The sequence below is a fragment of the Pagrus pagrus genome (genome assembly GCF_965226575.1).
Source record: "Pagrus pagrus genome assembly, chromosome: 11".
Taxonomy (NCBI): domain Eukaryota; kingdom Metazoa; phylum Chordata; class Actinopteri; order Spariformes; family Sparidae; genus Pagrus; species Pagrus pagrus.
Genome location: NC_140195.1, coordinates 3,335,595 through 3,361,627, shown reverse-complemented (window position 1 = coordinate 3,361,627; position 26,033 = coordinate 3,335,595). Strand labels below are relative to the sequence as shown.

The window sequence follows — 26,033 nt, the reverse complement described above, 5'->3', positions numbered from 1 at the left end:
GGCAACTCGTGTACCAAAATTTTCTCTGACTTTCCGAGTTGATGCTCTGACTCGAGTTGGCATTCACGTGAATTTTCCAAATGAATGTAGTCACAGTAATTTTGCCATTGCCGTCGCTCGGGGAAACAACAGCCTCCAAGCTAGCAACCTGCATGCTGAAAATGGATGAAAAGCTACCTTTAGTTATCTTCAACCTGGTTGCTAATAGTACAAACCTAAACAAGCTAGCAGGTCTTACCTTTTATTTTGTGGGAACTGAGACATTTTAATGCTGGGACTCGCCTCCTTACGTGCAAAACAAGTTCCCCCCAACACTATTTTAAACGCTAACGCTTCAAAGCCCTGAAAGCACCAGTGGCTAGAAATATTCCCCGAATCCAAAATTCTTTGAAATTGTTCAAACTTGCATCCGGATTCAGCAAAATTAAACTTGGAGCACAGATTGAACACTGGTTGTTTGATCCGAACAACAAAAAGAAAAAAAGACAGAGACAAACCGACTGAAGGACAGACAGGCAGACTTTTTAAAACTCCCATGAGTCCTATTTAGAGGAAGTGAGGGGGACACAGAGACAGGAAGAAGAAGCAGGGAGCAAACACTTTCTCAGTTTCACACCACTGCAGAGCTGCTGATGCTATTCTTCTGTCCACAGTCCCAGAGGAGCAACACACACACACACACACTTACACACCATGGTCAAACAATACATGACACATGAAGACACACGAACAACAAGAGTGACGACTGAACTAAATAGAGCAATAAACATCATACCAGAAGGGATTGTGGGTGTTTGTGCATCTGAAATGTCTCATTTTGTTACATTTTACGAACACAAATATACTGTTGTGTTTTCTGTTCATACGCTTGTGTTTTTCAAATTTGCAAAGCTTTTTGGTTATGCACATCATTTGACACTTCTAGGCCACCATATAAAGACAATTATTTGCAAATTTCCTCCACATTTTCGCATGAAATTTTTATTTTTCAGAGTTCCCCCCTCATTTTTACCTCATTACTGCCATTTTTTTTTACTCTATTTATATATTTTCAATAGTTCTTCATCACCAGTTTCCCGTTTTTTGGAAGAACAATAGTCCTTCTGCTGAAATTCAATTCAGTCTCTTCGGAATAACGTCTATATTCGACCATCCTGCAGAACTGGATTTACGTCCAACGACGATTTTCAATGCAAAGCAGGAAGTGGTGTGACGTTCATATAGAGCAGTGAAGGACCCGAAGGCCTCGTTCACCATCCGTTAATTTGTTTGTGTCCTTATAGAATATTAATGGCTCATACCTCCAGAATATTACACTGTAAGAGGTTATAATCGGCACTTAAGGTAAAAAAAAAAAGAATATTTGCAATAAATGCGAAAAATAAGACTGAAAACTTGTGTGTCTACATGCAGGATGTCTTTATGAGCAGTGTGTGTGTGTGTGTGTGTGTGAGTGTGTGAGTGGACTACATGTATATGAGGGGGCGTGAGAGGGAAGTGTGTGGGAGTGGGGCTGCCAATGCCTTCCCACACACACACACACATCCTAAAACACTCATAAAACACACACACACACATCAGAACGGACACAAACCCACAGCGCAGCAGTCGACCAGCCGACTTCAGTCCTGCTGTGACCTGGCCAAGAGGAAATCTCACGCATACACACACGCAAACACTGTACAAAGCACTGTCTTCATTCATGAGGACAAATCGTTTCACAGTAAAAAGAAAATTGGAAGCAGACCGAGCGAAGCAGAGAGACTGACTGTAGTATTTCATCTAAAAGTTAGACTCAGTGAGTGTTTGACAGACGGCAACACGCTGCGTCGACCTGGATGAACAAGATTTACAATCTCACGTTCATATTAAAGGTTTACGGTGACATTAAATTTAGTAATATACGTCACTGTAATTCTGAAATTGAAATCAGATGTGATTCTGATCATCAGGCTGCAGGACAACATGTTGCACATGCATGAAAAGTTGTTGAAAGATTTTCTCCAGACACATTTCCCAAAAAACATGGACTCGTCTATCTCAATAAATATGCAAGTATGTGTCATTGCAGATGTTTAATAAGTCCATCCATATATCGTATCATACCATATCGTACCGTACCGTACCGTATCGTATCGTATCGTACCGTACCGTATCGTATCGTACCGTACCGTACCGTACCGCATCGTATCGTATCGCACCGTACCGTATCGTATCGTATCGTATCGTATCGTATCATATCGTACTGTATCGTATTGTATCTTATATTTATTTGTGTACCATTTCAAAGTCTGTAAATCTTGTACCAAACTCGTAGCCAACTTTCCCCATTGTTGTTCCAATTTTCGGGGGAATTTCTGCACATTTTTATGCGGTCCTCATCACAAAAATCATCCAGGACCATATAGGTCGACTGTGAAAACAGCTTTTTATGACCTGTATTTTCATTTCTTTTAACGTTGTGACCTCTAGAGGCTGTAGTGATCATTGTGGAAGCAAAGGAGGAATCCAGGCATACATACTGAGCCTGGTCTGGTCAAACAAGCACATGTGAAAGTGTGAAAGCCAAAGTCACTAATGAGTTTCTTTATGAACTTACGTACAATTCCGGTTATTTTAAGCCAAACCACAACGTTTTCCTAACCAAACTTTGAACTTCCGGTACACCTGTCGCTGGTATGCTGTCATTTTGGGAGTTGCTGACAATAAACCCGTTCAGCTGTTTAGGTTCAAGGATCTGTTGAAATTTTCCCAATCGGGAACAAATTTTTCAGATTTTTTCCGACATCACATGAATTTGCTATTAATCTGAGAATTAAGGTGAACACAGAGAAACTTTCTTCCTTCAGCAGATGAATGTGAAAAAAGCTTTTTAGTATCAAACTCTGGACATACGTCATCTGTGACAGTTAACCAGTAGAAGTGGAAAAGTAAATTGACAGATCCAGTACAGTTTTAATTTTCAGATACTTTTGTAACTTCACACTTTGACTCAACACTTGCTGTTGTGTATAAAAGCTTGTATTTTAGCGTGTATGAATTACAACGCGCTGTTTACGATTAAACCGCTGGTTTTCCAGAAGTTTCAGTTTGTCTAACTGTCTTGAAGATAGAGTGTCTGGTTGGGGCCCCATGTCTTGTTTTACATGTCTGAGTTGTTAGCAGTTCAACCAAAGAGACATTTCCCCTCTGAAATGTTCTCAGATGGTTTTAATTTAAAGAACTGCTTGAGGCCCAAAGAAGTCCGACTCTTCAGTACTCCACAAACAGCACAGACTGGAGAAAAATATGAAAAATAAACACGAATGCAAAATATGTGGTGCAGAACTTTTAATGCATTGCTTTTTCTTCTTTCCTTTCCCTTACAGATTTACCTTGTGACCCTCTGGAGGGGTCCATTTCAACTTGAAGTAAATAACACAACTTGTTCACACACTGCAGTGAGGTAATAAGCACAACTCATGTTTGATGGGTGGGGGACTGATGATGTGTATTGAATGAAAGTATGAATACCGATAGCCTTTTTTGACATCAGTAGCAATGAGTCATGAGTTTTACTTTCCTGCTGACGCTCATGTTGTCAATAGCTGGTTCACTCTTGAAGCAATGGACTGGAATTAATTTTTAATTCCTCGCATGTGTCTCAGGCGGAGTCCTGTTTATCGACGCGCCACATGTTGGAGCCCCTGCCGTGCGGAGAATGACTGGACGTGTGCCGAACCTGTGCCACGCAGGACCGACGGTCTCATTCTCTGTCCCAGGATGATGACATAATAATCACCTCGTTCCTGACTTCCTGTCTCCTGGTGGGGCCGCCTGGCTGGAATGTTGGCACCCGGCCGGGAAACAAACAAATGCACACACGCTTGGACGCACTGGTACCTACGCAGGCTCATTCACACACACAGAAGGTCAAAGTCAACATCATCAGATGTATCGAGGGATAACCATGACGGAATAGTTAGCTTTAATCAGCTCAGATGAATAACTCATGTTTAATCCCAGGACGGTCGTAAGATTTTTTCTGGCAGCAGCGGTTTGACCAGATGAGGATCAGGATTAGAGAAAAAGATACATATCATGAATTCTAGAGGAAATCCAAATACAATCCCTCGTTAGGGAATAACATTAATGCTCTTAAATCATTTCATACTTCTTTTAAGGTGCATCTTGTAGGATAGGGCCACCTTTCGAGGTTGAATTAAAAAACATGTGTGTGTGTGTGTATACACCGATCAGCCACAACATTAAAACCACTGACAGGCGACAGGTGATAACATTGATCGTCTCATCACAATGCGATGTTCTGCTGGGAAACCTTGGGTGCTGGCATTCATGTGAATGCCACTTGACATGCACCACCCATCCAAACACTGTTGTGGACTGAGTACACCTCCTCATCACAACAACACTACCCGATGGCAGTGGCCCCCCAGCAGGACAATGTGCCCTGACACACCTCAAACACTGCTCAGGAACAGCTCGAGGAACACAATAAAGGGCCCGAGGTGTTGACCGGGCCTCCAAATACCCCAGATGCCAATCTGATCCAGCATCTTTAAGACATGCTGGAGCAGGTTCTGATCCATAGAGGCCCCACCCCCCAACATACAGGACCCAGAGGATCCACTATAAAACGCCCTGGTGCCAGACACCACAGGACACCCTCAGAGGTCTGAAGTCCATGTCTTGACAGGTCAGAGCTGTTTTGCCTGCACAAGAGGAACCTTCACAATATTAGGCAGGTGGTCATAATGTTATGCCTGATCGGTGTAGGTGGTAACATAACCACTAACCCCTAAATTCCTCCAGACCCGTGTTCGGCCCGTCTCTGATCCACCACGGCAGCGTATCTACTCCATTACAGCTCCAGCAGTCCGGACCCTTCCATAGAAGATCCGCAATGCTTTTATTACTCTTTGGCTGTAGCTGACGTTAGCAAGTTAGCTCAGTTAGCCGTGCAGCTAAGTGGCCCTGGTGACTCTGGAAAGACAAACTAAGACTGTTTTGGTGAGCTTTATTTTCGTTTATGTGGAATTTGAATTAAGTGTGATTTGTGATGAGATAATGCGGCAATTACATTCTTGAGAAACTTAATTCAGAAGGTGTTTGGTCGGAACAATAGTTGAAGGAATACACATGTCTTTGCTGAAACAAAGGAAGTTATCTGGTTCAAACTGGTGTTATGACATCTGAGAAATTTCAACACTTTTCTTTCTTCACAGTCTGTTGACGAGTTTGTTACAAGGAGGTTATTTGTTCACCCGTGTCTGTTTGTTTGGTTGAGTGGTTGGTTGGTTTGTCAGCAGGATTACACAAAAACTGCAGAACATATTTTCACCAAATTTGGCAGGGCGATGGGTCCTGGCCCAGAATAAAGGGACATATCCAGGAATCCTTCCTCACTTTCTTCAACATTGCGTTTTTCAACATTTTTGTTTATTTCTCAGGGAATAATGCGTGAACCTTGATGAAACTAAGGTGTAATTGGGTGGCTGGTATCTATGAGTGAGCATAATTAATACAAATCTGGATCCAGCAGATTTAAATATGTTCTATTTGATAATCGATTGGGCTGAAATTCTGGCCATATCTTACACATTGCCCCTTTAATGAATACTGGACTTTGCTGTTGCACACAAGACTGTGAATCCATTAGATGTTTACTGAGTGACATGGTTTAAATAAGCAGGATCACCGTCCTGCTGATGCTCGAGGTGTCTCAACCTGCAGTTCCTCTAACAGCCACAAGAAAACTTAGATTGCATTGAAGCGAATGAAAGAATAAAAATAAGGAAGTCCTTTTTGTGAAACTGCAGCCCCGTCAGAACTTTTCATGATGATTCACGCCTCGGTTCCGTCTTGTCAGGTGTCAGACGGCCTTTCATGCCGCAGATTGATCGTCGGTCCGCTCGGTGTTTCCTCTTCCCACAATTGGGGATTTTTCTTCTTTGATGTTTTTAAACTGTATTACAGCATGAACATTATGGGTGGCCAAACTTCCGCGATATAATGACACCATTGTCCTGAACCAATAACCTCAATAGAAAAGTGTACAAACAGTACACAAGTACTTGCCGGCAACTGTTAACACGTTTTCCTACTAAAGCCAAAGATGTATCTGATTTGCTTTGTGTGAAATATTCAAGAGCAGAACATTATTTTTCTGTGTGGCATGACATCCAGATATATTCCCTGCAGCTTTGGTTGCGTTCGATAAGAAAAAAATGTTTTGTTTCAGCGATCTAAAATGTAAAAGATTAAAACGGGGAACGTGTCCCAAGAAGTTTCACTGAAATTACAACATCGAATTTCCCCAGAAAATCTCTTCATGTCCAGTCAGTAACCGAAAGAACCAAATCTAAACAAGCATCTTACTCACATCTAAAAATGATGAAAACAGCCTCCGTTCTGACGAAGCCTCGGCAGACTCATTTACCATCAGAGCGGAAGACGGAGCCGAGTCAACACAATACTTGGCCTGCTTTCTGAAGGAAATAAGAATAGCTCCATCCATCCAACAGAGAGGAAACTTCCTGTCTGAGGTCATAACTAGCACTGACTCCATAGATCTAGTCTAAGTAGAAAAGGACACTTCCTGGTGCCAAGGGGTCAGAATGAACAGCTCCAGATCAAGGAGAGTGGGCACTTCCTGCTTCGGATGGTCAATAACGGAGACTCCAAAGATCCATTTGGAGCAGAGAAACACTTCCTGGCGTCAGAGGTGACTTCGAATGAGTCCATAGATCACCAGAAGAGGGCACTTCCTGAATCCAGCTGCTGATAGCAGGTTTCATTGATCTAATACACGCAGAACAAACACTTCCTGGATACATAGATCTACTGCAGGTAGAGCCAACACTTCCTGCTGTCAGGGGTTAATCCATAGACGAAGGTCAGAGAGCGCAGAAGAACTTAACCAAGAATCCAAACACCATTAACAACAGCCACAAAGCTTAAAGGATAAGTTCACCTTAAAAATGAAATTTCAGTCGTTATCTCCTCACCCTCATGCTGATGGAAAGTTTCGTAAAGTCACGGTACGCCCAAAAATAAAACGCTAAAGTGTCGGTTCAGCGTACCGGTCAGTACCGGCCCACTTCGAACTAATCATCAATCAGAAAGTTATGAAGAAGTAGAACTTGAGGTTTGCTGAACATTCCACAGTTACTCAATAAAAAAAAAGTTAAATTATGATAACGATTTCTTGAAACTGCGTCAGTTCTCAGGAAACGATTGTTAAATCACAGATGTAGAGACGGGACGTGACTCATTTGCTTGATTTTGGTGGTCAATGTTTTTCTCATTATATTACCATCATCTATCACCTCATCCACCGCCCTTTCCGACATTTGCCTTTGTCTGTTTACTTTGCTGGAAATCTAGAACAATTTTAAATATGAATAAACTTCAATGGAAGCTGCTGATGGTCTGCGCAGTAAAAACATCATCAGCATCATCAACGACAATAAGCAGATACATTCTGTTCAATTGCCACATGTTCTTTTACACGTGTTTGGAAGAAAGATTACAGAGGATTAAAAAGTGCAGAGGAAGGATAAAAGAGGCAAAAGGTTACAAATAAGAGAGAAGAGATACCAAGAGGGGCGATGGTGAGAGGACGAGAGCAAAGGACTGATGGAGAGGGACGAGAAGGAATGAAAAGAAAGAAAGAGAGGACAGAAATGGAGATTTTTGTAAACCATGACACAGACACCATGTTCGCTTCATGATTGGGTCAGTGGATGAGGCATCGTTGGTGTATGTGAACTCTGAGTATGGTATGATGTGGAGTATAAGAGTTTGTACATGAACAAAATGTCATATTGTCTATTTAGAAAGTAATAAACAGACATTGGAAATGTCAAATAATCAAAAATGTCTGTTGACAATGTTTTTAAAATCTGAATTATCCAGGAGGATTCTGTGAAGACCCGTCATGTTTCAGTGCCTCGTCATTTTTGTTGCCTGTTGCCTCAGGACCCAGCCGATAGAGTAACTGTAGCTAAGTACGTTTCTTTATGTTAAGGGACAGGATAAAACATCATGGTTTGGCCTAAAATACTTGTGTTATGGTCGTCACGATCACGGACAGAGGTGGTCTGACTTCCCGTGAAAGATCGCTGGTTTTGGTCTCCACAAAACCCGCTGGAAATATCTGCAGCTCTCCTTAGAAGAACCTTGTTTTTACACGACAAAGACGGATGGAAATATCCTCAGGTGTCTTTAACAAGATCCACTGGTGTGACTTGAACTGCTTTCGGCTGTTCACATTCACGACTTTGCAAATGGATTCACATGGCATTGTGCACACTTAAAAGATCATTTGCAGTGCATCTGAAAGGTTTTTTTATAAAGAGCAAGCCTGGTAGATGCAATGAAATAATATCGATCACATTATATTCTCACTCACTGATTCTATCAAGTCAAGCTAAAGTCTGATACTCGGTCCACTTGGTAGGAATCAGGAAACATTTTCCTTTCGAGACTTTGAGGGAAAATGACAACGGTTGCATATTCATTGTTATACTGTATTCCATCGTGTTTTAATGAGAGGAAGAAGAAAAGAAAGACGAAAAGACTCGACAAAGAGTCCAAAAGGATAAAAGAAGAGGAGGAAGAAGAAGCTGCTTTTGTTTCCTTTCAATCAGGTTTTGGAGGAGCATCTTTTCCCCCCTCGTTGCATACCTCTGAGCTCTGCAGGTCCTCTGTAGTAAACACACACACGCACGCACACACACACACACACACACACACACACACACACACACACACACACACACTCGGACTGGCAGCTATCTCACCCGGCAGCTGTCGATGTCGCTGCCAGCTCTGCTCTGCAGATCCTCAGCTGGAGGAGGTTCTTGGCTGCAGACTTCAAGCAGCAAGAATTCATGAGAGCAAAGAAAAAAAAAAAGTTTCTCCAAGAATTATTTACTCGTCTGGAATGCAGAGAGGAGAGTCTGATTTAAATTTAGAGAGAGGGAGAAAGAGACGCGACCACTACAGTAGACCCTGACTGAGCTGTAGCTGGCAGGCAGCGTTGGGGAAGTTTGTTTAAAAATCTAAGATCTGTTCTAGATTACAGCAAAATATAAAAAAAATTGGACATTTCTATTTGTTTTTGCTCGTCCTTGACATAAATCAATACCCGCTGTCTCACAGGGAGCATCCTGAACAGATCACAGTGGTGGTTGCCAACCTTCTTTTGGTTGCGACCCGTTAAAATGACACGAGGTCGTCTTGTAACACCTCATCAGAGTTTGTGACCTTCGAATTCTCTAAAAATTGCAATCAGATGCAGCAGAACCAGAGGAGCTGTCTCTTTTATTACACACTTTATTTATTGTTAAAACTCTTACCCACAATGCAACTTGACTGCTAACAGTTCAGTCGGAGATCTGAGTGTTTTACGCTAACAGAGGCTGATAGAGGCCTCAAGGAACTAGCTTCAATCAGAGATGAGGAGCAGCTGCAGACGGCACACCATCAGTGTTGTTTCATTTTCAGACTTGTTGTCTTCAGATCAACCCGACTTGATTAAAGGGTTTTTCACGTAATGCAGGACGACCCATGAAGAATAAAAGAATAAAAAACAGACTCTGGTGTAAAAGATGGAGTGGGCATGAACTGTAAGCACGTCGACCAAATCGAGATTTTTCCTCTCCTGACTGTTTCATTTGAAATATTCTTAGATGCCCACAAAAGGTGAAAATATCCAAGTGGAATAAGAGATAAGTTTACATAATTTGTGTCCCAGGAAAAGTGTTTTTGTTTTTTCTTATTTATCCAGCCCATTGTCAGAAGATCAGTGGTTCATACAGAGACTTTGTAGCTTTGTCCTGTAATATTGTGGGAGATTTCCAAAAGTAAACTGATGTTTGTTTGACATGTTTTTTTATGAAATGTCTCTTGGAAGTAGAATAAAGCTGCTACGCTGTAATGGGGTCATGGGACAGAGGAGATATGTCGGTTATTTACTTTAAAATCACCTAAAAACCTTAAATTCCTACAACACAAAAATACAGAATCAAACTGTTTCACATGTTAAATGAAACTTTTGAGAAAATCACCACAATCTTGAGTCAGTATAATTTTTTTATTTTCTTTTAAAACATACTTGTTCTTTAGCTTAGTTTGATTTTGGTTTATTTAAATTTTACTTTATTTTTTATAAATCAAATCCATCTGATCACATTTTATTGCCTTGTGTGGTGTGATTTTTGAACTTATATCAGATTATTGACGAAATTCAATATAACTGGACCCTCATCATCATTACTTTATTACACTGGACCCAAATGAACAAAGATAAGCTGAGACAACCTGCAGACAGCAGTAAGTCAAATAGTGTCTAAATAAATGGTGTATTATATATTTACAGAGTTTGCACACACACACACACACACACACAGTATAAATGTACTGTATGTATGAACATGCACTGGACATTTAGTACAAAACAATAAAACAACACTGACATCTAGTGGCAGAACGAGTAAGTACATCCAGAGGAACTGATCATGTCTGATCTGCTTTGTGTGAGGTGTGTATTTCCCCTTAACACAGACACATTGTTTCTCACTTTTTGCTTAAATCGTTCACTGATGTAACTCTGTGTGTCCATTATGAGGCTGCGTCTCTAAAACAGATCTGCAGTTTAACTTCAAGTTCAAGCTCAGAGAGACGTTTCACAGCTCAGTGTCTCTGTGTCGAGAGGCAGGACGGGATCTTTCTTCTCTCATCTTCAAACTGAATGTTTTGGATATTCCCTCAGTTTTTCAGTCTGACTCTGTTTACTGACACGAACGTTAAAAAACAGTGACTTCACTCAGAGGCTCTGGCTTAGAGGCCCCCCTGAGCCCTTTGGGCCCCTGGGCCTGGGGAACCGGTAGGCCCGTTGGGTAATCCACCCATGTGTGGAGTATCCTGTAGTCATTTGTCTGTACTGATCTGTTGTGGCAGGACGGTCTGCGCTGGATTTAGACACACTGTCGAGAATGAACACAATCTGAATGCAGCCAACAGTAAAAACCGTGGTTCTGTCATCAGTGACGACTCTGAGCGGTCAGTAGAGTTCTGCTGGTGTCGGGTCGGGCTGGTGGATGTGGCCGTCCGGCCCTGAAGTGTCAAGATGCCATCTACAATGCTGCCAGAGCATGATGCAAGTCTTTTGCAGTAAACTGTGATGAAGTCTGACTGTGATGTTGTGATTTTGTTGGCAACGTTACAAAAACACAACATGAAATAAGAGAAGTGGCATCAAATAAACACAGCGATGAGGATCGTGACGCAGCAGCCTCACTGATCTGTGATGTTCGGTACTTCACAACACATTTCTGGAGCTGCACAGGAAAACAGGGTTGCTGTTTGACTTTTTAGCTCATAACTTGAGTTTTATCTGATAATTATTATGACTCGCCATGTTTTTTTGTTTTTTTTTTAATCAAGGTGTTCAAAGTTTTCATCATTTTATTTGCTGGGTAGGCCTATATATATATATATATATATATATATATATATATATATCTTGTGTATCGCAATACAGCATATAATTATCGCAGTACTATTTCGTCTGTGACTGCTGCTGGGTCTCATTTAAATGTTTCGGTCCATTGTGACTTTTTTCTCTTAATTATCACTTTTTATGTCTTAATTTTGACTTTTTATTTGATCATTATTATGACTGGCAATGTTCTTTTGTTTTGTTTTTTTAAGATAAGTTTTTTTTTTAAGTTTCAGTCTCGTAATTTTGACTTTTTTTCTCATAATCTTGACTTATGTCATTTTTTTTTTTTACTTTTTATCTCATTTAAAAAAAAAAAAAAAACTTTTTATCTCATTTAAAAAAAAACTTTTTTTTATCTCATTTTAAAAAAAATAAAAACTTTTTATCTCATAAAAAAAATTAAAAACTTTTTATCTCATTTAAAAAAAAACTTTTTTATCTCATTTAAAAAAAAAATTTAAAAACTTTTTATCTCATATAAAATGTAAACTTTTGATCTCATTTAAAAAAAATAAAAAAATGTTTAAACTTTTAATCTCTTATTTTTCTACTGTTCATCTAATTCTAGTATTCTCATACTGTTATCGCAATATAATCCCGTCTGTGGTCGCTGGACGGCTGCTGGGTCGCATTTAAAAGTTTCGGTCCAGTGTGTCCGGGCTGAATTTGGACAGAGCCCAACTAGAAAACTACATCTCCCAGCGTCCCTCAGTGTCCCACAACAACAAACTAGAGGCCGTCAGCAGCTGGGAGGGAAGGAGACAGACAGGCTGCACCGTGAAGAGGAGAGGAGAGGAGAGAAGAGAGGAGAAGAGAGGAGGAGAGACTTTCTCCTCCACATCCATGGAGCTTCTCACCGCGGCGGAGGAGCACAAGTGACGCTCGACATGGCGAAAAACCAGGAAGTGGAGCGCATCGCCAAAAAGCTGGATAAAATGGTGCACAAGAAGAACACGGTGAGTGAAAAGAGGCGCTGCATCCGCTGAAAACACGGTCAGGTGATGAGCTCCACCTTCAGCTGCCGAGAGGAGATCATTCTGGAAAACACACGGCTGCCCGTGTGTCCAAACACAGAGCGAGCCTGAGCTCACAGAACCGAGCCTGAGCTCTTTACCTCACAACTAACTGCTGCTGCTGTTTGTCAGGAAATCACAGCAGCAGCTGCCGATTGAAACAGCCGCACCTTGAGTCAATCATCCAGTCAACTCACCTCACAGTTATTAACTACACATCCAGAGCTCATGTTGGGAGCAGGGAGCTTAAAGTGAGTGAGTGAGGCTGCATATGAACTTAAAACTGTGTGTATCATCTGTAGTTTATTCTACAACACTGACAGTGAAGCACATGATGCTGAACATGTGCTCCCAGGAAGCTTCTATAAAACCCAGTTTTTACTTTTTAAAATGGACGACAAACACCAAGAAATCAGCAAATTAGTGACACAACATGTAGAACTTTATTTTGAAAATATGTCTAATAACGCAAGAAAGTGTGAGGCAAAGTTGGACCTGATATGTTGAGTTTAATGTTCACCTGTGAGGTTGTTTTGTGACATTTAAAAAAACTAGTTGTCGTTTGAATAACTTTAAACATCCGCACAGGCTGTTTGTGTTTTATGTTTTATCTCGTTCACAGAGTACACCTGAAGGTCGACAGGTGTGTAGGAGAAGACCGAAAGGCCGACAAAATCAGGAAAAAGACTCCCGCGCACTGTCCACTTCACTTGCAATTATCGTTAAACTAAACTAAACGCTTGTCTCGATCCCCGCAGAGCTATCGAAGAATCACCGCTAACAAAGCTGCTCCGCTAATTCAGTTACAAACACGTTTAATTGTAACTTCTTCACAATAACAGCCCTCCGTTATTTAGTCGTTTAAAAGCTTTTATTATGAAGCAGCATTACAGGAAACGCTGCGTTTTCACCAGCAGTCACTAAACACGACTCCTGAAGTGGCTGAAAGTGAACACGATGAAACGGTAAAACACAGCAGAACAAACGGGACGAGAGAAGCTAAAGAGAGAGAAACGTCTTCCTCAGGTTTCCTGCACAGACACGAGTTGAGTATCGATTTGAGGGGAGACGGTGCTTGTTGCAGGTTGGCTGGAGTCACGAGTCATCAATGCGGCCTGCTTGGAGGCGGGGTGGCGGCTTGGTGCGTTACCGGCGCGACTCGGCTCAACTCGGCGCAGTAAAACTGGTGATAGAAAAACAAATCAGCGCGGCCAAAAGTGCTACTGACGAGGCGTTTTGTTGGCACAGAATTGGGGCTTTTTAACTTTCATGACCGAAGGAAAAAAATGAAAAAAGCATTATCGTTCTCGTTTAAGGTGAGCAACGAGACGACTGTCCTCCCTCAGCAGATGAAGGTAAAAACAGTTTTGTAGTTTCAAGTTTGTAGTTTCTGAGGCGACGTTGAAAGTCTCTAATATTGTCGTCATGTAAATCTGGAATAATCACAAAAGGAGAGGATTCAGGAAGTTAATGAACGTGTCAGAAGACAAATTGTTATTCAAAGCAATGAGGGGCTTTCTCAGCATCAAATCGTGGCAGGACTAAAGGTTCCTAACGGGGCAGTGATTGTACTGTAAAGCTCTTTGCATCCAAAGTACGATCCGGCAGAACCAGAGTGACCAAACCATCAGGAGAGCCAAACATCAAGCTTATTCCCCTGAGAGATAGAAAAGCAACTTCATCACAGATGCAGGATTTATTAAATAAAGGGGGCTAAGAAATACCAGAATTTCACAATAAAGTCGTTTACTGATGAATCCAAGTCATAGATGTTTTTCAGCAACAGAGGGTGTGTGGAAGGAGACGAAGAGGAGAGAGAACGATACCACAGTGAAACATGGTGGTATGAAGATTCAAGTCTGGGGCTGTTTTGGACTCTTGCTCAGAACTGACTCCACCCTGACCGAGGAGAAGCACCACTCCATCCTTCATGGTGCCAATCCCCACCCTCTGGATTGATCTTTGTGGAGAATGATTCATCCTGCAGCACAACAACAAGTCCAGACACACCTCAGAGCTCTGACACAACTAGAACCTGAAGACCAAAGAAGACCGAGGAGCCCCGACAGTCATGGACTCTCCTCCACAGTCGCCTCTTCCCTTTTCTTTACCTGCCTCTTGTTCTCTCGTCTGTTTCTGAAGGACTTATAAAATGTAAAGCTGCTGTTTGTTCTGTACAACAGCTGCTCCAGCGACTTCTCCATCCCATTTACATGAGCAGCTCTGCGGCTTAATTTGCCTAAATATGAAATTTCCGGCATCGCACATGGACGCCTCTTTGTCCTCATTAAAATTCAATCTGGAGCTTCCATCACTCTCTCTGTAACCTTTAGCACACACTGAACGATCGTCTCGGGGCGTCTGGGTGGCAGCTGTTCGGCTGTGGGTGGGATGTCGGGAAGAAAACCATGAATCTTCACGTGCGTGACAAAACACCACCTTGACTTTAGCGTTTGGATAAACGACGTCCACTGAAACAAATATGTCTCTTTGAACACGGAGACGGATGCTTTGTCATTTCTGTTTAACAGTCGCACATTAAAACAGATTAAACAACGTGACAGATTCATCTGCTGTGTGTTCACTCACTGAGCAGCTCATAACTCTGACTGAGTCAGGACGTGATGATGCTTTATTGTTTTGTCTGCAGGACGGAGCCCTCGACCTGCTGAGGGAACTCAAGAACATCAAGATGTCTCTGGAGACCCTGCAGGTAATCAACTCCACCTCTCTGCGTTGTCACCGAACACCTTAGCGCACCTGAAGTCAAACACGATACTGTTACTTCTACTCCTGAGGCTCATTCATGCCTCCTTCATGTGTACAGAAACAGATACGTCCATCTCAAACAATATAACTGTAACTGCCCATGTACTTTATATCGTCATGGATGGTAAGCAGTGCATCCAGTAGGGGGCAGCTCAGAGTCGAGAGCGAGAAGGAGAATTCTTATGACTTGTATGATCAATGACGAAAATCAACGATGAACGTAATTTCCAGTGAGATGTCCACCATCATTCAGACTTCTTTGTCTATCAGCTACACTGCCCCCCACTGTTTTCGGGAGGTACTGCTGTTTTATTTATCACATCTGTCAGAAAATGTGCAAAGACCAGGATGAAATGAATGCAGAATATGGACAGAGGGCTCTGAACGCGCAGTGGATTGCAGCGATACATGAGTACGCCTAAAGGCTCATTTATGCTCAACGTTCGATGCAAGTCTAGAATTCGATATGTTAGCGTCAGTATTCCTGACTTCCAATTCAGTTGCGTCCCAAACGGATATTTGTGTGGCAAGTCTATAAACTTCACGAGCAGCTGCAGCAGCTGATCTAACAGATCAGGCCAAAGTCTCCTTATCAATCAATCAATACAAAATGCTGCATAACGTGAAAAGATAAAGTTGGACTTTGTGGATTGCTGCATAACTACTAGAACCACTGTTACTAAATCTGGTAAAGCACGGCATGGACGTCACAGTGACAGCGAAGTTAATTGGGAAATTTGGTCAATCAACATTTCCTCATCATGATACGTTGAGGCAGAAAACTTGTCTATTGCCAGTTTAAGAAGGATTGTAATAATATAAAGATACATAAAACATCCAACATCCATATCCAAGTTACTGCTCATTTACAGGCGCAGCTTTGTTTTGTGCTTCATGTTTTATATCCCATGTTTGTGAACCTGTGTCTACATGTCGGTGAAAACAAAACGCCACAAGGCGAGCAGCTACACGCTCTCCTCTCTGCTGTGTGGATGACCTCAGTGTCTCTCTCTGCAGTCGACCAGAGTCGGGATGTCCGTGAACGCTGTGAGGAAGCAAAGTTCAGATGACGAAGTTCAGACTCTGGCAAAAGCTCTCATCAAGTCCTGGAAGAAACTGCTGGGTAAGTAAGTGTGTGCGTGTCTGTGTTGATCTATCTTTGTGTTGACCCAATAGAGGGTTAGCTCAGGGAAGTTTACAAGCACAGGGTTATGGTTGTTGTTATGTCAATAGCCGTGTTTCCATAAAGCATTTTGAAGAATATCACATCAGAATTTTTTATGGAAACAAACTCTGATGTAGCGAACATTCGGCTCACACGACTGATCAGCTGTTTCTGCTGTCTGCATTACAATCATTGCATTTCTTTGTCGTCTCCGGACAGCAGGCAACGTGGCCAACGCTAGCTGACATGCAAGAACAATTACAATTCGCCCAATGGAAAGTAAATCCTCTCTCAATTTTCGCACTTTAATTTTTAATATTCTTTGTGAACTTTCAAAAGTTCACTTAAAATTTGCTTGACATTTTATGGAAACATGGCTACTGACAGGTAGAGACGTAGAAGTGTGTGTGTCAGGTAACTGTTGAAAAATTCCTGTTTTATTATTATTGATTTATCAGAAGACATTTTTTTTCATGTGAGAAACCAATTGAGAAAAAAAGAGAAAAAAGTTTCAGGATTTTTTTTTTTCACGTTTGAAACCGAGAAAAATCAGGAAAATTTTTCTTTTCATGTGTAAAAAAATCCAACTAAAAACAATTTTTCAAGATTACAAGTCTTAAGAGGACGTACTCGAATGTCTTGTTTTGTCGGACCAATAGTCCAAATACCAAATAAATTTAACTTATAATGATATCAAAGGTAGAAAAGCAGCAAATCCTTATGTTTTTGAAGACACAACCACGGAGTGTTTATCAATTTTCTTGCTAAATGACATTGGAGCATCTCATCTGTTGACGCCTGCAGCACAAACTGGATGTGCTGAAAAGAAAGTCAGACGTTGACTCACTGACGCACGTTTCATTGAAAACAGTGGATGAGGGTTTCTGAAGAGCATCACACTGTACGTTATTGTTTCTCACTCTCAGGGTTAAAAACATCAGTGTGTGTTTTCATTGTGTTGTGTGTCGTCCTGCAGACGGTTCAGAGGAGAAGAAGAAGGAAGGCTCTCCTGTGAGGTCATCATCCACCTCCAAGGACTCAGGCAGCAGTGAGAAAAGGTCTGTCGCACAGTGATGATGTCACTTTAATTAAAGATGGACTGATTCTACAGTCAGTTTTTGCATTTCATGGTTCTTTAACAGAAGAAGATTTTAACGGAGTGATGTCCTGTCTCTCTCACTTCAAACTTCTCCTCCTACTCAGCAGTAAGAAGTCAGAGGAGTCCCAGATGACACCCACCACTCCCACCTCCCCCACTACTCCCACTACTCCCACCTCTCCCACCACCCCAACCCTCCCCCCTCGGGTCACCTCCTTCCCCCCGGCGCCCGTCACCACCGACAGCGTGCGGAACAAGTGTCGAGAGCTGCTGGTGGCGGCGCTGCAGACTGACGGTGAGGACAGATTTATTTTATGTTTTCACAATCCAGAAATGTTGACAGGACCCAGAGGCAAAACCTCCCTGGTGAACATGAATAATAGAACATGTGACGGCCGATATTTCTGTATTTCAATGCTTTAGAGTGCACAGAATAAAATAAAAATAGAAATGTGATCTACATTTCTATGACTTCAAGAGCTGGTGAAGATCATGCTGGCTGATTTATTATTCATATCAGTGGATCCAGTCTGTGAAAAATAAATTGGATGGTTGGATTTATTGATCTACTGAGAGTAAATGTGTTTATTTACAAATGTTAACTCACAAGCTTGTTAGAAATTATTCTTCCCATGTTCACAATGCAAGAGAGGAATTCATTTTTTTTCTGGTGATTCATTTTCAAGTCTGATCTCATTTGTTTTCTCTCCCGTGTTGTGAGACCTGCTGGAAAAAAGTTTGGGAAAGTTTTGCCTGGATAGTCTCCCTAATTTTTTTTGTTTTCTATCTTTTTTATTTTTCCTCTGAATTTTTTTTTTCCACAGGTGAAACTGAGTGAAATTTTTTCCCCCCATGTTTGAAACTCTGTCAGACCAAGTGAATTTTTTTCAGGAGACAAAAAGAAAAAACATGTTTGAAACCGACTGAATCTTTTTTTTTTTTTTTTTTTCAGACAATTTTTTTTTCTTCGTGGGTCGAAAAAAAGATTCAGGAAAAAAACTTTTTTTTAGCAACAATTTTTTTATTCATGTGTGGATGAAGAAATAGTTTTTGCCGGAGAACTTTTTTTTGTCCGGCTCATTTTCTTCAGCGGTTGTTTTTGTTAAACCCATTTTGACCACAAGAGGCTGAATTCATGTTTTCTTACAGGGGAGTCTTAATTTCTCTGTGCACACTAAACACAAGACTACAGAAGAAAAAGAAAAATGTATTTTGTTTCTGGTGATCCATTTTCTGATTTGAATTGTTTTCTCTCCTGTGTTTATGACTGGAGAAAAGTTTTGCTAGGATAATCTTCCTAAGTTCCTTAATTTTAGTCAACATGTGTAAAAATGTGTTAAATAAAACAGGTGGGAAAAAAATCAGGAGACTTTTTTTTTTTGTCCTGAACATTTTTTCAAGCCTTTTTTTTTTCTACGTCTTTGAATAAAAAATGCAGGAAAAAGAAAAAAATCATATTTTTCAAAAAAACATTTCTTGTGTGAAACTGAGTGATTTTTTTTATTTATTTATTTTTCCAGGAGAATTTTTTTTTTTTTCATGCGTGAATTGAAATCTCTTTTTTTTAGTAAGCGTCATTTCTTTGAATGTTTTTATTTGTATTACTCATTTTGACCACAAGAGGCTGAAGTGCACAGCTACCTCATGTTCTAAATAGGACTAAAAGCATTCATGTTTTCCTCAGGGGGAGTTTTAATTTCTCTGTGCACACTAAACACAAGATTACAGAAGCCTGGAGGGGCAAGTGAGAAAATGTTTGATTTTGGTGATCCAGTTTTGTATTTAAATAGTTTTCTCTCCTGTGTTTATGACTTGAGAACTGGTGGAAAAAAAGTTTTGCCAGGATAAGTTCATTCCATCTGAAAACGTGTTAAAAAAATATGATAATAATTTGTGAAACCAAGCGGAAAATAATCAATTTCAGGAAAACGTTTTGGCAGAAGTCATAAACACGAGAGGAATTTAAAGACTTGGATCACAAGATTTTTCCAAGTCTTTAAATTCCTCTTCTGTGTTTGTGACTTGAACTTTTTTTTTTTTTTTTTTTTTTTAAGGAGAATTTTTATATGCGAATATGTGTGTGAAACTGAATGGGGAAAAAAAGTTTTGCCAGGAGAAATTTGTGTTTGTTTACTAACACTCATTTTAACCTCACACTTGAATACTATTCAAAATGAGTATTACAAAATAAACACTGAGCCAAAAATGAGCCTTACAAAGTTTCACAAGCTTTGAAAAGATTTTTTAATTTGGTTTCACAGTGGTGGAAAAAATATCTTGAAAAATTGTTACACTGTGGCTTTTTACACATAAAAAAAAATCTCATGATTTTTCTCGGTTGTGTGTGTGTGTTCCAGATGATCACCGGACAATCGGAGTTGACTGTGAGCACCTTGCGGCACAAATCGAAGAAGATATCCTTTTATATCACCAAGACTTTAATTATATGAGATCCACGAGAACAAACAGAGCTGGATTCACACCTGAACGAGAGATGTTAATGTCCCAAGCTGTTTTTATTTTAATAAATGTATTTGTTCGATATGTGTGTTAGCGTTTTTGTCCTTGACCGCTCATCGTGCCCACAGATCTTCCAGGAGTTCAAGGCGACAGACATAAAATATAAAACTCGCCTACGAAGCCGCATCTCCAACCTCAAGGACCAGAAGAATCCAGACCTGCGGCGTAAAGTCCTGTGTGGAAACATTTCGCCTCATCGCATCGCCAGTATGACTGCTGAGGTCAGACATGCAGATATTTTGTCTCATCGTTATCTCCTTGAGGGGTTCTTCTCAGTGTTATGGGTTGTTTTAGGGTTAGAGTTAGGTTTAAGATTAGATTAGTTCAGGGTCAGGGACGAGGGAATGCAGCACATCCATGTAGATGGTTCAAACCTGTGTGTGTGTGTGTGCATGTATGTGTGTAGATGAAGTTTTTATCACAGAGATGTTCTGTGTTTTGGGCGTGGATGGAGCTTTTTCTGATAAACTGATCCAGTATGAATGAATTTATGAATGTAGTTTAGTGATATTGATGTTTGGCAGCCTGGAGCTTGTCCTCAAAGTCTGTATTGTAATCCACTTTTGTTTTGTTTATGACTTGAGAACTGGTGGGAAGAAAGTTTTACCAGGTTAGTTTTTCTAAATTCGTCTTTATCATCTGTGGAAAAACAAAAAAAATCTGGATTTTCCTTTTTTACATGTTTGAACTGTTTGACTTTTTCCCCTTAACTTTTCTCCAAATGTCTTTATTCTCTTAACTTTTCTCCAAATTTTGTCTTTTTTCCAAACTTTCTCAAAATCCTGACTTTTTTTTCAAAACTTTTTCTCAAAATTCTGTCTCCCCCCAAGTTTCTTCTCAAAATTCTGACTTTTCCCCCCAAAATGCACTTTTTCCCCCTAAATGTTTGAAAACTTTTTCTCAAAATTCTGTCTCCCCCCTAAAAGTTTCTCCTCAAAATTATAACTTTTCCCCCTAAAATGCACTTTGTTTTAATGTTTTAAAACTTTCCTCTCAAAATTCTGACCTTTTTCTCAACTTTTTCTCAAAATTTTGACTTTTCTTTCAAACCTTTTCTCAAAATTCTATCTCCTCCCCCCACCCCTCAAAAAAAATTTCTCCTCAAAATTCTAACTTTTTGCCCTTTTTTTCCCCCTTAACTTTTTTTTCAAAATTCTGACTTTTTTCTCAAATTTTTGAGGGTCAGGGTGTTTTTGAGACTTTTTCTCAAAGTTCAGACTTTTTTTCCCTTAACTTTTTCTCAAAATTCTCTTTTCTCACCTAAAAGTTTCTCCTCAAAATTTTAACGTTCCCCCAAAAATTCTGGCTTTTTTTTCCCTAAATGTTTGAAAACTTTCCTCTTAAAATTCTGACTTTCAAACTCTCTCAAAATTCTCTTTCCCCCCTAAAAGTTTCTCCTCAAAATTATAACTTTCCCCCCTAAAATGCACTTTTTTCCCCTAAATGTTGTCAAACTTTTATCTTAAAATTCTGACTTTTTTTTCAAAATTTTGACTTTTGTTACAAACTTTTTCTCAAAATTCTCTCCCCCCAAAAAAAGTTTCTCCTCAAAATTTTAACCTTTCCCCCCAAAAATTCTGACTTCTTGCCCTTTTTTTCCCTTAACTTTTTCTCAAAATTTTGACTTTTTTCCCCTTAACTTTTTCTCAAAATTCTCTTTTAGGGGGTAAAAGTTTCTCCTCAAAATTCTAAGTTTTCCCCCCAAAAGAAAGGGGGTTTCTTTTTCCTAAATGTTTTCAAACTTTTCTTATATAATTCTGACTTTGGTTTCAAATTTTTTCTCAAAAGTCTGTCTTTTTCCCTCAAGTTTTCTGTTAAAATTTTGACTTTTTTCACTAACTTTTCCCCAAAAGAGTTTCTCCTCAAAATTCTGACTTTTGTTCTCTCAACTTTTTCTGAAAATTTTGACTTTTGTTTCACTTTTTCTCAAAATTCTCTTTCCAAAAACTTTCTCCTCAAAATTCTGACTTTTTTCTCCCTACTCAGATTTTTGAGGAAAAAATTGGCCAAAAAAGTCAGAATTTTGAGAAAAAGTTAAGAGAAAAAAGTCTGAATTGTGAGGCAAAAATCTACGAAAAAAGTCAGAATTTTAAGAGAAAAGTTTGGAAACTTTTAGGGAAAAGTCTGAATTTTGGGGGGAAAAGTCTGAATTTTGAGGAGAAGCTTTTGGGGGTTGGGGGGATTTTGAGAAAAAGTGTGAAACAAAAGTCAAAATTTTCAGAAAAAGTTAATGGGAAAATGTCAGAATTTTAAGAAAAGTTAAGATAAAAAAGTCAGAATTTTGAGAAAAAGTTGAGGGAAAAAATAAGAATTTTGAGGAAAAAGTTGAGTGAAAAAAAAGTCTTTTGTGGGGGGAATTTTGAGAAAAAGTGTGAAACAAAAGTCAAAATTTTGTAGAAAAAGTTAATGGAAAAATGTTTTTGAGGAGAAGCTTTTGGGGGGGGGGATTTTGAGAAAAAGTGTGAAACAAAAGTCAAAATTTTGAGAAAAAGAAAAAAGTCAGAATTTTAAGAAAAAGCTAAGAGATAAAAGTCAGAATTTTGAGGAAAAAATCGGCAAAAAAAAAAAATTCTGAATTTTTTGGGGACAAGTCAGAATTTTTTCTTTTAGTTATTGAAACAAAACTCACAATTTTGAGAAAAAGCTTGGGGAAAAAAGTCAGAATTTTGAGGGAAAAAATGGCAAAAAAATCTTAAGAGAAAAGTTGAGGGAAAAAAACAGAATTTTGAGAAAAAGTTGAGGGAAGAAAAGTCAGAATTTTGCTGGGGAAAGTTCAAATTTTGAGGAAAAACTTTTTTGAGGGGGAGATAGAATTTTGAGGAAAGCTTGAAAGGGAAAAAAAGTCAAAATTTTGAGAAAGTTTGAAAGAAAAAGTCAGAATTTTAAGACAAAAGTTTTAAAACATTTATGGAAAAAAGTGCATTTTTGGGGGGGAAATTATAATTTTAAGGAGAAACTTTAAGGGGGGAAAAAGAGCATTTTGAGAAAAAGTTGAGGGAAAAAAGGTCTGAATTTTGAGAAAAAGTGTGAAACAAAAGTCAATTTTGTAGAAAAAGTTAATGGAAAAATGTCAGAATTTTGAGGAATATCGGCGAAAAGTCAGAATTTTAAGAGAAAAGTTTTAAAACTTTTAGGGAAAAGAAGTCAGAATTTGGGGGGGGAAAGTCTGAATTTTGAGGAGAAGCTTTTGGGGGGGGGGGGGATTTTGAGAAAAAGTGTGAAAAAGCTAAGAGATAAAAGTCAGAATTTTGAGGAAAAAATCAGCAAAAAAAAAAAGTCTGAATTTTTTGGGGACAAGTCAGAATTTTTTTTTAGTTATTGAAACAAAACTCACAATTTTGAGAAAAAGTTTGGGAAAAAAAAGTCAGAATTTTGAGGAAAAAGTTGAGGGAAAAAAAGTCAGAATTTTGCTGGGGTAAGTTCAAATTTTGAGGAGAAACTTTTTTTGGGGAGATAGAACTTTGAGGAAAGTTTTAAAGGGAAAAAAAGTCAAAATTTTGAGAAAAAGTTTGAAAGAAAAAGTCAGAATTTTAAGAGAAAAGTTTTAAAACATTTCTGGAAAAAAGTGCATTTTTCGGGGGAAAGTTATAATTTTGAGGAGAAACTTTTAGGGGGGAAAAGAGCATTTTGAGAAAAAGTTAAGGGAAAAAAGGTCTGAATTTTGAGAAAAAGTCTCATAAACACCCCAACCCTCAAACATTTGAGAAAAAGTTGGAATTTTGAGGAGAAACTTTTTTGAGGGGGAGATAGAATTTTGAGAAAAAGTTTTAAACAAAAATCACAATTTTGAACAAAAGCTGAAGGAAAAAAGTCATAATTTTGAGATGTTTTTTATTTTATGTGTGAAACTGAGCAAATAAAATTGTTAAGGTCCACCATACCAGTAAACAATTCAGAAAATAGATCACCAGAATTTTTTTTATTTTTTTTTTTACTTTTTCACTCAAAGAAAAACAAAACACTTGCACCAACTCAGTAACAGGTAACCTGATTGTGTGACAGGTAACCTGACTGTGTGGTGCAGGCAGCGTTTTCTTTTCTCTTTCTTTTCTTTACTCCTAAGCGTCAAAGTGTGTGTGTGTGTGTTCGCGTGCAGGAGATGGCGAGTGCGGAGCTGAAGCAGATCAGAGAGAATCTGACTAAAGAGTCCATCAGAGAGCATCAGCTGTCAAAGGTCGGAGGAACTGAGACGGACATGTTCATCTGCAACAAGTGTCACGGGAAGAGCTGCTCATACACACAGGTATGCACACACACACACACACACACACACACACACACACACACACACACACACCTTTATGGACACAGTTGTGATGAAAATGCTTCAATGTGCAGGTTTTTGTGTATGTGTGCGTTGGTGTTTTACAGGTGCAGACGCGTAGCGCTGATGAGCCCATGACCACCTTTGTGTTGTGTAACAGCTGCGGCAACCGATGGAAGGTAAAGAAACCATGAAGACTTACTGATTTAAACACTTTTGCTCTTTTGTCAGGTAAGAGATTCGACAAACGATTTGATTACAAACAGCAACCCACAAATCCTGCATGGTGTGCATCCCAGAAAAAAAACACACGTCAGAGATTGTCAGATTTTTTATTAATTGAATTATTTACATGAGGCAGGTTGAGTTATACAACTAAATTACAATAGTGACCTGAATGTCAGTACCAGATTGTCACCACAAGATGGCAGCAGAGACTGAACTCTGCTCCTCTTCCTCTCCACTCACCTTCAGTCAGCACCGCTTCCTTCTACCTGTTCATGCTCTCCTCACTGTCTCCTCCCACTGTTTCTCTACATCTTTTAAAATTGTATCTGACTTCTTTGTCTTCTTCATTTCTCCTTTCTTCACCTTTTTTCTTGTCTTCCTTTTTCACTTTCCTCGGTTTTCGTCCCTCCCTCCTCTCTCGTTTACACCTCTTACCTTCCTGTTGTCCTTTTCACCCTCCTCCCTCCATCTCATTCCTTTTTTCCTTCCCTCTCCATGTTTACTCCTCCTCCCCCTCTTTCCTCACAGTAGTTTTTCCGGTCCCTCCCTTATTTAGCCCGCGGCTCTAGGTCAAGGTGAAGCGACTAATTTGACGAGCTGATGGTTTGTGGGAAGTGTGTGTTGTTGTTTTTTGTAGAATCTGAGACCTGGTGTGAGGACGTGACATTTTAAACAGAAACAAATGGGTTTAATGAAGCGACACTGAGTTATACGACCTGTTTAACCTCAGGAACAAATGTGCAAATAAACACTGGAGATAGATTCTCCAAATACACTAAATATGATGACACTGATGTTAATATATCATTTTGAAATTCTTGTAATCTTCTTTCTTTCTGTCTTTTTCTTCCAGTTCTGTTGAAGATGACGTATGCGTGTATATTATTCTATCATGAAGCTAAAAGTGAATTGATTGTGAATTTAAAAAGATGAATTTTCTTTATTTTGTATAATTTCTTTTTTATATATAAAACTAAAAAGCTGTAATATATTTAGAGAGAGAAAAAAATGCCAGTTCATGTTGTCTATTGGTTTAATTTGTTTTGCATGGAGCACTTAGAGTTAATTTCTTACGATAGATGAAGCTTGAAGCCGGACTGAAATCACATTTGGGCCTTTTGTGGAAACAGTGGATGTGCCTTTCTTTGCCATGTTGTGCTGCCACATATTTTGCCCTTAACATTTATATTAAAGTTGCTCTTGGATCAAGATGACATCAGCGTGGTTTCTTTTTTATTTGTCTTCCTGGATTTTCACAGATTTTAATGAAACATGGTAGGCTACTGATAAAATGAGTTTATTTGAGATCTGTATTTCTGTAAATTTCAACAGAAAAATAACAAGTGAGAACACAACTGGCGAGTTTTCTGTGTGAGAGCATCAACAGTTTTGTCAAATGTAAAATGTTGTTTCAAGGAGACCTTTTAATTCAGTGTTTGAGGTTTTTGTAAAATATCTTGAAAGTT

At 39.4% G+C, this 26,033-nt stretch overlaps 1 protein-coding gene across 2 annotated transcripts; it reads left to right on the top strand.

Moving 5' to 3' along the window:
- The first annotated feature begins 12,216 nt into the window (after positions 1–12,216).
- tcea2 (transcription elongation factor A (SII), 2) lies at positions 12,217–25,781 on the top strand. 2 transcript variants are annotated; one of them, XM_084366270.1, is made up of 10 exons: positions 12,217–12,465; positions 15,173–15,235; positions 16,309–16,414; positions 17,433–17,514; positions 17,663–17,850; positions 19,913–19,970; positions 20,143–20,296; positions 24,172–24,318; positions 24,447–24,518; positions 25,421–25,781. In XM_084366270.1, the coding sequence occupies exons 1-10, from the start codon at positions 12,397–12,399 to the stop codon at positions 25,427–25,429; spliced, it is 948 nt and encodes a 315-aa protein (XP_084222396.1). In that variant the 5' UTR covers positions 12,217–12,396; the 3' UTR covers positions 25,430–25,781. The 2 variants fall into 2 exon arrangements, with proteins under 2 accessions (XP_084222396.1, XP_084222395.1); XM_084366269.1 differs by having other exon boundaries at positions 12,218–12,465; positions 17,660–17,850.
- The last annotated feature ends 252 nt before the right edge of the window (positions 25,782–26,033 follow it).

What these genes read in the sequence shown, in the direction of transcription:
- tcea2 (XM_084366269.1), top strand. Translation starts at nt 12,397, where the DNA reads ATGGCGAAAAACCAGGAAGTGGAGCGCATCGCCAAAAAGCTGGATAAA. An exon ending in GTCCTGGAAGAAACTGCTGG is followed by an intron (nt 16,415 to 17,432) that starts GTAAGTAAGTGT and finishes GTCGTCCTGCAG; the next exon opens with ACGGTTCAGAGGAGAAGAAG. An exon ending in AGAGCTGCTCATACACACAG is followed by an intron (nt 24,319 to 24,446) that starts GTATGCACACAC and finishes GGTGTTTTACAG; the next exon opens with GTGCAGACGCGTAGCGCTGA.